Source organism: Babylonia areolata, chromosome 1 (genome assembly GCF_041734735.1).
Source record: "Babylonia areolata isolate BAREFJ2019XMU chromosome 1, ASM4173473v1, whole genome shotgun sequence".
Classification (NCBI taxonomy): Eukaryota; Metazoa; Mollusca; class Gastropoda; order Neogastropoda; family Buccinidae; genus Babylonia; species Babylonia areolata.
Window position 1 is genome coordinate 54,382,438 of NC_134876.1, and position 12,417 is coordinate 54,394,854.

General features: G+C 42.0%; 1 protein-coding gene across 1 annotated transcript in view; it reads left to right on the forward strand.

The window, feature by feature from the left end:
- The window catches only part of LOC143284544 (uncharacterized), a 13,001-nt gene extending 4,586 nt beyond the window's left edge, over window positions 1-8,415 (forward strand). The window contains exons 4-6 of the mRNA XM_076591347.1: window positions 2,752-3,331; window positions 4,146-4,406; window positions 7,619-8,415. Of these exons, the coding sequence (XP_076447462.1) occupies window positions 2,752-3,331; window positions 4,146-4,406; window positions 7,619-8,235 (1,458 nt within the window). The 3' untranslated portion in view covers window positions 8,236-8,415. The remainder of the gene's footprint in view (window positions 1-2,751; window positions 3,332-4,145; window positions 4,407-7,618) is intronic.
- The last annotated feature ends 4,002 nt before the right edge of the window (window positions 8,416-12,417 follow it).

Sequence of the window (12,417 nt, forward strand, 5' to 3'; positions counted from 1 at the left end):
ACACTTTCTATGTTTCTGTGACACATCCCCCCCCCACCCCACCCCCAGTAGTACAGAGCTGAGTTTAACTCTCTCCATACGAACGGCGAAAGAGACGACGTTAACAGCGTTTCACCCCAATTACCATCATCAAAATATTGCAAGCGGAAAGCTCTTATGCTGAAGACGTGAATGTTGACAAAGAATACCACAATTCTGACGACGGAAGCTAAAGCTTGGGTCATTCAGACACCCACTGGACATCCGATGGGTCTGTGTAGAGGAGAAGAGAGGACTGGCCGTACAGAGCTGAGTTTAACGACCAATTGCCTGGCGCCCTCAAGGTCGGATGTGCCTTGGCACAGTTCAATCAGGTGTTGGACCTCTGATACAGTGTTCATTACATTAGTGATCAGTAATTCAACGCCCCGTTTCGGACTGGCGTTGTGCCTGTGGGAAAGGCAATTTACTTCGATTTTGCTGACTTGTGAATGGGTTCCCCATTCAGGTTGGGGGGGGGGGGGTTAAAACGGCCGAGGCAGAGTACTGGGCCTTGACACAGTGGATATAGGAAATCACTGCCCCCGGCGGCATTAAAACACTATAAAATCTGTAACCTTAACCATTAACCTCAACCATTAACCTTAGGATCAAGTTGTTCTGGACATGGTTCTTCTTGGTTAGGTGAAGGTAGTTTTGTTGTTGTTTTCCTCACGTTCACTTTCATTGTTTTTATTTTTACTCTATTTTATTCTATTTTACTTTTTCTAAAAAGTATAGAATGGATCGAAACATAACAGATTTGAACTGAACAGAACACGGGAACAGAACATTTTACAGATTGAATGCGGTACGAAACGAAAAACAACACTATCTCAACACAGCACAGCCCAACGCAGTTCTACACATAACATTAAAATAAAAACACGAATGCTGACTAACCGATTTGATTTGATTTCCATCTCCCGTTTCATTATGAATCATCAATGCCACGCAACCCAGTCGACATTTTTTTTTCGTTGTCAATTTCGATTTTTCGTCATTCCATAAACACTCGATTATTCAAGAAATGGAGAGGAATCAATCTTCTTCTTCTTCTTCTCCTTCTGCGTTCGTGGGTTGCAACTCCCACGTTCACTCGTATGCACACGAGTGGGCTTTTACGTGCATGACCGTTTTTACCCCGCCATGTAGGCAGTCATACTCCGGTTTCAGGGGTGTGCATGCTGGGTATATTCTTGTTTCCATAACCCACCGAACGCTGACATGGATTACAGGATCTTTTACGTGCGCATTTGATCTTCTGCTTGCGTATACACACGAAGGGGGCTCAGGCACTAGCAGGTCTGCACATATGTTGACCTGGGAGATCGGAAAAATCTCCACCCTTTACCCACCAGGCGCCATTGCGATTTGAACCCAGGACCCTCAGATTGAGGGTCCAACGCTTTAACCACTCGGCTATTGCGCCCGTCGAGAGTAACCAATCAATGCCTGTATAACGCGTTTTATAGATGTGATAGCTTTACTGTGTAACTTTCAAGGTGTCAAAGCGTGCGGACTAATCCGAACACCATACACATTTACTTTTGAAATAAAGAAAGAAGAACAGCTACCAGACCTTCGGAAAAACCCAGAGCGTTGATAATGCATTGAGAGCCTAGTGTAGCTTTGTGTAAAACATTAACTTGGAATGAAATAATCAGTCAAAATAAACAAGTGAATCCCTAAGAATCAAACATGATCACACTGTAAAATAAAAATAAAACGATAAAGAACACAATAAAGAACCCTCCTGCCACACAAAATCAATACAGCGACAATGTCAATGCCGACAAAATAATAACGTTACAATAATCTACCTCGTTAATAATAAATGCTTTCGGAATGGCGCACACGTAACACAATACGATCTATTTCATGTCAGAAAACAAAGCTGCATAAAACATATTTCTTTGCACACACACACACACACACACACACACACACACACACACACACACACACACACACACAAAACAAAACAAAAAAACACACAAAACAAATAAAAACAAACAAAAAAAAAAACAACAACAAAAAACCACCCGTATAACTAAGTATAATCCATAAGACGCAGACTAACTTTACTCTTAACGTTTTACAGAAAGGAAACACAAATTAAAATATTAATAACTAGTTTCAGAAAAATCATTTTGTTCGTTGCTACAGTACATACTCCACTAAATAGTCATTCAGTGTTTTGCACGTTCAATCCTCTTTACCCCACATCATAATTTATTATGTATTCATAAGGCAGACAAAACACAAAGACAAATGAAGGAAGAAATAAGTTTTCAAATAAATAAATAAATCAAGCTTTATCAATAATTTCAAAGTAATCTCCCACCCTTACACAGCCCAGATGGTAATTTCTGGACGAAAATCACATAAGTCATGTACTTTCGTGTTGGCAATAATAATTATGTATGTGTAAAACAAGACTGGTATTCCCTATGTTCTTGCGCACATTTTCCTTTCACCAGTAAACAGTGTAATTGGGTAGATCAACAAAGCTTTGCCACAATCGCGCGAATCCCACAGAATAGTTCAGATATTAAAAACAACAACAAAAACCAAAACAAAACAAAACAAAAACAAAACAAAAAAACAACAACAAAAAACACACACAAAAAACAAGAAACTTGAAAGTCATGACAGCATGAAACAGAAAACAAGTGCCGGAATAAAACGCAGCAACATACCTAATAGCAGTCAAACACACTGATGCTGCAGGTCTGGTTCAAAAACCGCCGCGCCAAGTACCGCAAAAGGCAGCGAGCCATGAAGAAAAGCAAAGATCCCAACGACAACAACAACAGCAGCAGTGGGGGCGCTACCACTTCCAACGGCACCAACGACGACACGCACCCACCGAAAACTGCGCCCACATCATCGTCTGCCGAAACCACAGAGAAAGCAATCGGCACAGAAGACGCTAGCTGCAGTAGTCCTACTCCCTCCATTCACAAAATGGACAGCAAAGACGAAGCAGACGGCGAGTTCGAACTGAGGGAACGAAACCAGTCTCCTTACCCGGAGAGCGAGGACTTGGCGATAGAGAGCGACACGGAGGATAACTCTCTTGCGCTGGATGTTGAGTCGCTGGATCTGGAGACTGAGGAGCCCGTGGTGATGGTGGTGGCACAGAGGGGAGCTGGGGGGGACTGCGAGTCTCAGAACGGAGGAAGCACCCCGGAGCGAGGTGTGGTGGTCACCACTGCTGCTGCTGCTTCTGCTGCTGCTTCTGCTGTTGCCTCTGCCCGCGGCAGAAGTTACAGTGAGCACAAGTCGGAGAGCTTGAAGGAACATTCTGGTGAGTCTATGTCTTTCTTTCTTTATCATTTTGTTGTTGATGTTGTTTGTGGTTGTTGTTTCTATATGTCTTTCAAACTTCTTTTTATTCATTTTGTTTTTTGGCGTTTACATTGTTCACATAGATACAGAAGACATATACATAAAGGTAAATATACATAATGAATATATCAATTGTGTATTCAACGTTTTATGTATTAACGTAGTAGAACGCTAATTATATGTCCTTAGTAGATATACGTATATATTAGAGGTTCATGTGTATATAGATCTGAAGGACATATTTAAGTATTACAAAAAAGGGAAGAAGAGAGGAAAAGAAATGACAGGTTAAAAAAGAAAGAAAAAAAAAAAGATTCTTTATTTCTACTTCGGCCACAATGCTCCATATGAAACGGACCAATGATATTGATATATATGTCCCAGAAATATACGCATATGTCACCAGATTCGTACATTTCAAAATGATGTTTTGATGTCATCATGAAAACCAAAGGAAATAAGCAATTTAATTTGCAAGCAGGTGTATTACTATTGTGACATAATTCAATGTGTTGTAAAAAGGCATCATTTTGCTGAATTATCTTATAAATTATTATCATGTGTGTTGAGGACGGTGAGCAGAGACAATGGAAAGGGTAGTTGTGTTTGCCTGTCAACGGCTTCTATAAACTTATGTCTCCTCACCCCCTCGCCAACATCAGTTTCGTTTTATCTTTTTTATTTCCAGCTCTCCCCCCCCCCGTCACCACCACCACGCACACACCCCTCCTCCCCCATCCCAGTTATCTTACACGAACACGCTTCCTCTTCAGGCACCGTCAGTGACGTCATCCGAAGCCCTACCAGTGATAACGTGCACGGCCGGGAGTCCACGTCATCAAGGCAGGCTGACCTGACGTCATCGCAGCACTCCCCTGACCAGGGGCCACGGGCGGCCGACGCACTCCCCGCGCAACACTCCCCGGCGTCGTCCCGCCACCACGGGGACCTGGGCCCCCACTCCCCCGTGTCTCCCGTGCAGCAGGCCCCCAGGGACTTCGGGCATGTCCACAGTGATGCCGCCATGGTTGGAAGTGAGTGGCAGTTCTGTTGGAAAATAGTGTCATTCTCAACACAAGGAGGCAAAGCTGCTGCGGTTCTTAAGTAATCTGTCTTTGCTCCACTTTTGACCTTTAAAACTGATTTGCGATTAGAGTGGAGGGAGGGAGTGGGAAGGTTAAAAAAAACAGCAACCAAAAACAAACAAACAAACAAACAAACAACAACAAACAAACAATAAAGTAACAACAAGAACAAAATAAAAGAAAAAAAAACCACTACACCACCAAAAAACAAAACAACGACAACAACAACAAGAGAGGCAAGGCCTTCAAGACTCGCTTGTGATAAATCAAGTCCCCTAGCATTAATTACAGAGTAATTTCCCTTTTTTTTACTATCTGCACCAAAACGTTTGCAAAATAAATAAAAATTCCATGCTTAGCAAAAGAAGTTCCTGTTTGAACAAAAAATGATAATAATGACTCCTCTTGTTGTGTCAGAATAAGAGGTCAAAGTGCCAAGGTTGGAGAATACAAAAAAAAAATAAAAAAAATAACAGAAAATGCAGTTTGCATATAATTAGGCTTCTTTTTAATTTTTTTTTGTGTGTGCCCATCCCAGAGTTGCAATTTTGTTTTAAACAAGATGACTGGAAAAAAACTGAATTTTTCCTATTTTATGCCAAATTTGGTGTCAACTGACAAAGTATTTGCAGAGAAAATGTCAATGTTAAAGTTTACCACGGACACACAGACACACGGACACACACACACACACACACACACACACACACACACACACAGAGACAACCGAACACCGGGTTAAAACATAGACTCACTTTGTTTACACAAGTGAGTCAAGAACAGAAAACCAACAATGACAACCAACCAACAAACAAGAAAACTCGAATTAAGGTCACATTGGTAATATGGCACCTACAAAACTGGGGTTGATATGCTTCAGTTTCAGTTTCAGTAGCTCAAGGAGGCGTCACTGCGTTTGGACAAATCCATATACGCTACACCCCATCTGCTAAGCAGATGCCTGACCAGCAGCGTAACCCAACGCGCTTAGTCAGGCCTTGAGAGAAAAAAAAAGGTGAATAAATAATAGATAAGCTTACATAAATAAATAATAATTATAATATAAAAATGTAGTAGTAATAATTAAAAAAAAAAAAGACAACAATGATGATAAAGGAAATAAATGTAAAAAAATGAAGACACACATTCACACATGCACCCACACATGCATAACATATGCACAGCAAGCGATGGCTGATTCGCACTGTTGAACTCTCTTCGGACCTATTGCCCTTTTCTGACTGCCGACTTGGAGAAGGAAACTCTCCCCCGAAGAAAAAAGACACTTTATTATTTTGTTATGAGGATGTCTCTCAGTAACCAACATGGGGGAGAAAGCTGATGGCAAAAACCAGAATTTGAGATAGAACAATAGTCTAAGCATGGTGTTAAAATCTGCACATGAAAAGACCAGACACAGTCACTGGAGGCCAGTTACAGTGGATAACAATCCTCAGGGACTAAAAGGTACACTTGGTAGTAATTCCCATGTGGACACCGCACCATAAACCGTTTGGGCTACATGCTGATTTAGATTAGATTGCACACGTGTCTTCGTTTTCCATAATACTCTCGTTCAGAGATAGTGGTGGTGGTCTCTCTCTCTCTCTCTCTCTCTCTCTCTCTCTCTCTCACACACACACACACACACACACACACACATATATATATATATATATATATATTATCCACATTTCAATAATAACACTGATTCGTGACAGTTCATGCTTATTGTATTGTATTGTATTGTACTCCGTCGTGTCAGGTTTTGTTGATTCGGTGATAAGAAACTTTTAGGAGAGCTGGACAGTACAAGATCTTCAGAAATTAAACACTCCCCAGTCAAGTGTTTCGGTCCTTAACTCCTTACACTCTAAGGGGTCCTGGCCGCACCCATGTTATGACTCCTGGATGCCCTTGTATTGCCGCCATTTTTTTCCAACCTGGTCCTCAACAGGTTCGAACCCGCGCCTCCAGGGTAGTCGAACTGCAGGACTGTCACCTTTCCGGCAGACGTTCTAACCACTGAGCCATCTTATGCCTAGTTTGAGTAGGGAAATTGAATCATGTCATTCCTCCTCGACCAGATCCAGCTGGAACTCTTTTCTGCTGATTCTGCCGTTGCCTTGAGAGTCTTTTTCCTCTCACTGACAGAAATCGACAGCTGTTTCATATAGGCTGTAGGCAGATGCGCTTACAAACCCTCTCGCGCCAGTCTAAATGGCGAGGACTTTGGCTTGGAAACCATATTCTCTCAGTCTGCTGGTTAGACTAGCATATTTCCCGGTCTAGTGTATTGTGTTATCGTACTGTGTTGTGTTGTATTGTATTCTGTTTCTTTTAGTCACAACATTCTTTTCTCAGTGAAATTCGGGTTGCCGCCTCAATGGAGAGCGCGTGGCCACGGTCTACAGAACTGTGCAAGGGACGACCTCCTTTTTATTACCATGGTTCTTTAACGTGCGCTAAGTGCATGCTGCACACGAGACTTCGGTCTTTATCTCATCCAAACGACTTGCACCTAGCCCATCACTCAAGGTGTAATGGAAGGGGGAGAGGGGGTGAGTAATAATACTGGTCCGTATTTGGGATTCAAACCCTTGGTCGCTCGCTTCCTATTCGGGCGTTTTTACCACTTGGCCGCGGCTTTAGTTTATATTGTCCTACCCCAGGCAATAGCACCCCGTCCTCCCCCCCCCCTCCCCTTTTATTTTTTATTTTTTAGCTGCTATTACCTCCCACTAGGTTCGTCAAACCACAAACTATGCACCCCCATTGCTATAGGGTTTGAAAGACTGAAAATATAACAACAACAATAATAACAACAGCAGCAACAACAATTATAACCACTATATTGTATGTATGATAGTCAGTCAGTGTTCGACTATGACTATCAGAACAGTAGAGGAGGAAACTGCTATCGTACTTTCTGGGCTAGAATTTGATTATAGTGGAGAGTGTATTTGCCCAAGTTACATCCCTCTCGGCCAAGAGGGGTTTTAGGACAGTTGGCGTTAACCACTGCGAGAGTATTGACGCACAGAAGAAGGGCAATAACTCTCTCAAAATCATCGTTCATAATAATTACCGGGGTGTTATAGGACCAAGTTCGACCGTTCATTGACGACAGCGGTTAACCCGATGTGTACGACTTGTTTCAGGGTTCGCTGCCGCCAGCCTGCTGCCAGACGTGCTCCGCCAGCCCGTGGGAGGAGGAGGGTCCCTGACGTACCAGCAGTACCCGGCCGCCTCCCCCTACCCCCAGGTGGGCTTCCTCTCCCTCCACCACCAGGCCGCCTTCGCCTCCCTGCTGCACCGCCACTTCAACCTCTCCGCCCTGCCCCCCTTCCACCCCGCTCCGCCCGCCACCGCCACCCTCCCCACCCACCTGGCCGCCTGGCACTACAGCACCGGCTTCCACCCACCTCCTCCTCCTCCCCTTCCGCCCGTCAGTGACGTCATCAGGCACAACCCAACTACTTCCTCGGTCGCAGGGTTGAGGGCGGCAGCGGGGGACCACCACCACCATCACCACCACCACCACCACGCTCGTATCCCGCCCCCAGCCCACATCTCCATCACCACCTCCCCCACCGCCGCTCCCGCCGCTGCCGCCGCCCCTCCTCCTCCTCCGCCACCACCTCCACCCCCACCACCCTCCGTCCCCGGAGACTCTGCGCGGGACGCCCTGACCTCGTCCAGCATCGAGAGCTTGCGGCTGAGGGCCCGTCAGTTCACGGCTTCCGCAGGACTCAAACCCTATGATGAACTGTCCTGAATTTGGAGCTATACTGTATGTCAGTAGGCTGATATTGTCAAGTTGTGTATAACTACCAATATATGCGCCCATGATTAAGGTCCAGGCGGCGTCGTGGCAGAGTGGGACTGCTGATCCAGTGTTCGCCAGAGTTCAGGGATAGAGACCTTGAGATTATTATTATCATTCGTTCAGTGAACTCCTCTAGCTTCCGTGACGGTGTCTGGGTTTTAATCTTTGGATTTACAATCAAGAGAAAAGATATATATATATATATATATATATATATATATACATATATATATATATATATATATATATATATATATATATATATATATTCTTTTTATCCGTCATATACATGGGAATGAGTGATACTTAAACTGCACGGGTCATACTGATGTGAGTCACATGAGCGTAGGTTGTCTCGGATGAGAAAAAAGAAAAAAACGACAACCACAGATGCCATAAAGCCAAGCTGCTTGACCCACAGATTTCAGAGCCTTTGGTTTAAACCTGACAGAAAAGGACTGCAACCATTTAAGTTGTCTGGTGTATCTTTCCGACAACGCTTGAAACTTACCTGGAACCAACCAGTTTAAGGTCTTTATTTATTTATCAATTAATTATTTATTTATTACTTTTTTATGGAACAATATTTTTTTTTACATTACCTGTGGATAAACTCTTCGATTAAGAGTTGTCGATTCATGGAGTTCATTGATACAACTTCCAAAGATACATACCACATGCTTACCAGTTTCTCGTTGTTTGCCACGGAACTGAGAGATTTTACGGACAATTCTTGCCGTCGGAGGACAAAAAAACAACAACAACCCCCCCCCCCCCCAAAAAAAAAAAAAAACAGGCTGTCACAAAACACAGTCTTCAGGCTCATGGCGTGGACTGACAAAGCTTTTGGTCAGTGAAAAAAAAGACCCCCCCAAAAAAAAGAAAAAAAAAAAAGGCAGTTCATGGTTAAGTAATGCATTGCATTTGTCGAATAAAGCCTGATTGTAGAATCAATTCGATTTCGGTGTCGCGCGTACGCGAATATGTATTTTTGCTTGCTTGTGTGTGTGTGTGTATGTGTGTAAGCACGCGTGTGTGCGCGCACGTTTGTTTCAATGTATGTTTGCATGTGTGCGTGCCTGACAAATCACAATAAACTGATAATCAATTCATTCGTTAGGTGTGTGTGTGTGTGTGTGTGTGTGTGTTCATACGTATGCACGTGTGTGTGTGTGTGTGTGTGTGTGCGTTTGTTTGTATGCGTCGTTAGGTGTGTGTGTGTGTATGTGTGTTGTGTGTGTGTGCGTGTGTGTGTGTGTGTGTTAATACGTATGCACGTGTGTGTGTGCGTGCGCATTTGTTTGTATTGCACGTGTGCGTGCCTGACAAATCACAATAAACTGATGATCTGTTCATTGGGTAGGTGTGTATGTGTATGTGTACGTGTGTGTGTGTGTGTGTGTGTGTGTACGTGGAGAGAGAGAGAGGAGGGGAGTGGCGTCTGTATGAGGGTGATTATATTTAGATATGAATATTTTCGTTATCGATACAAAGTTGCAGTTGGGGTGTTGACGACAATGTTGGGAACAGGCATATAAGTACTGGATGGAAGTATAGGGTTTCGAATTTGTTTGATACTGTTGGGAAGGTTCAGACGCTTCGTTACTGAAACAACTATCTGGAGTGTCTTAACGGTTAAAAGTGTACATGCATGCATATATATGAGTATGCGCACTTTGGGTGTGCAATGAACCAATATACATACACTATCGTTAAGAATGATAATTATGGTGCAAATTAGTTGTGTTCAAGAGGATTGTGTGTGAAACAAACAAACAAACACACACACACACACACACACACACACACGTTTCTGAATGTAAACATATTTGACGAAGTCATGAGATATGAAGAAAATATTCACAAAATAAGTATGTTGGTGGGTCTTAATTAGTGTATGTGAATATATGAGTGAGTGTGTGTGTGCGCAAGCGTTCGGGCGCCATTCCCGAATACATAATTATATCCCTTTTGTCATTACTGAAGTTATCTTGCAAAGACTGACAAGAAAGTCAAATTAATGACACACACACACACACACACACACTCACACTCACTCCTCTCCTCCCCCACTTAAAACCAGCACTGCCAGCCACAAAAGGTACATCTCACGGTGTTTTATTTTTATTTCTTGAAGGTGCAAATCATATTCCATGGAAAAAAAAACAAAAAACAAAGAAAGGGACAAACAAACAAACGTTACGTTCATTTATAAGACAGAAAAAACAACAACAACAGTAAATGAACAAGGCAAAAAGTCAAGCCACGATGGAGCCACACCACATCCAGAGATGAAGAAAAAAAAAAAAAAAGCATCACACAGAAACAAAGGAAACGGAGGTTCACAAATGGCGTTAATTCTAGACACTGATGACACACATGGGGGGAACCAGTTGTGTGGAAGAGAGTGGAGGCATTGTACACAAACCGCCTCAACGCAGAAACGAAAACAACCAAACAAACAACAAACAAACAGAAAAAAAAAAAAAAAAAAAAAAATCACCGTAGTCCCATATCTGCCGTTTAGTTCGTGGGCTGCGACTAACACGTTCTTATGTATATCTCATGGGCGGGTTTTCACGTGTAAGGACTTAAAAAACAACAACAAAAAACAAAAAAAAAAACAAAAAACAAACCACTCAGGCTGCTGTATTCCCTCTTTTTTTTTTCTTTTCTTTTTTACCGTGTCGTTTTTTCTGGAGGGTATGTAGTTTTGGTTTGAGTGTGTAAAGAAGGGAATTCATGCATATAAATGTTGAAGCTTTCGTAGAAAATAAATGGTTATCCCTCCTACAACAACCAGGTTTGAAGATACGAGTCCGAGGAGAAGTTTTCGATGATTAAAAAAAAACAACACCCCAAAACAAAGTATTTACACCCCGCCCCATTTGGGTTATCCCTCCACTCTCCCGCCACCAATTGTTGTTCCAGAATACATGCTGTATATATCAATAGCAAATGAACGAACAGAGCTGAAATAGAGGTAAATTCTGAAGGATGAACATTTACAGTACATCTGTAAACAGATCCACAGCTCTATGTCGTGGGTAGTATGCTCACTTGATAAATCAACAAAGTGTAAAAGGAAAACAAACAAACAAAAAACAAAACAAAACAACCCCCCCCAAAAAACAACAACAACAAACAAACAAAAACCACACACACACTAAAAGATTTGTATGATTGCAGTTGTAGTCTATGTCACTGAACAACTCAGCAAAAACTATTTTTGATCATCATTATAGGTACATACAATGTTTAAGAGGATTCTTTTCTTCTTCTTCTGCTTGTTGAAACAACAAATCTAAGAAAGTAAACAATATATGGAGGAGTTGGAGGAACATTCTTCCTCTTTCAGTGTTTGTGTGAGTGAATGAGTGAGTGCGTGTGTGTGTGCGTGCGCGCGCGCGCGCGTGTGTGTGTGTGATCTCACAACAACGTGATAATCGAATATATGCCATGGGATTTTTTTTAAAGGGGGAGGGGGGGGGGGGGGGGGGGGAGAGAGAATTGAGGGTAGCAGCGTTCAACTCAATAAAGGTGATTCTGAATTCAGGACACAGCACTGACAGGAAGCGTGGATATATATATATATATATATATATATATATATATATATATATATATATATATATATCAGCACCATGAACAACAATTGTCTAACTGAAATGATTTCTGCAATTCATTCAAACTGACACCGTCTCTCAAACAGAGTTCATTGAGAAGACGAAAAACGGTTGTATCTACTTGACACAACATTTTGCCCCCATCATACGCATTGCTATACTGGGCAGTAACATTTTCTTCATCTGTCGGGAACCGTTTCCACAGTCACGTAGGGATTATTTCTACAGCTGTAGATTTTTTTTTTTTTCGTCAGAAGGAAGAATTCTGTATCATGTCACGTCCTATATATATATATATATATATATATATATATATATATATATATATATATATATATATATCCCCACCCTCCCTTTTTAAAAAAAATACCATGGCATATATTCGATTATCACGTTGTATATATATATATATATATATATATATATATATATATATATATATATATTGGTACTTGTAGATATTCATTTTCGCACCTGATCTTTTTAATTGAAAAGTAAGTTAAAA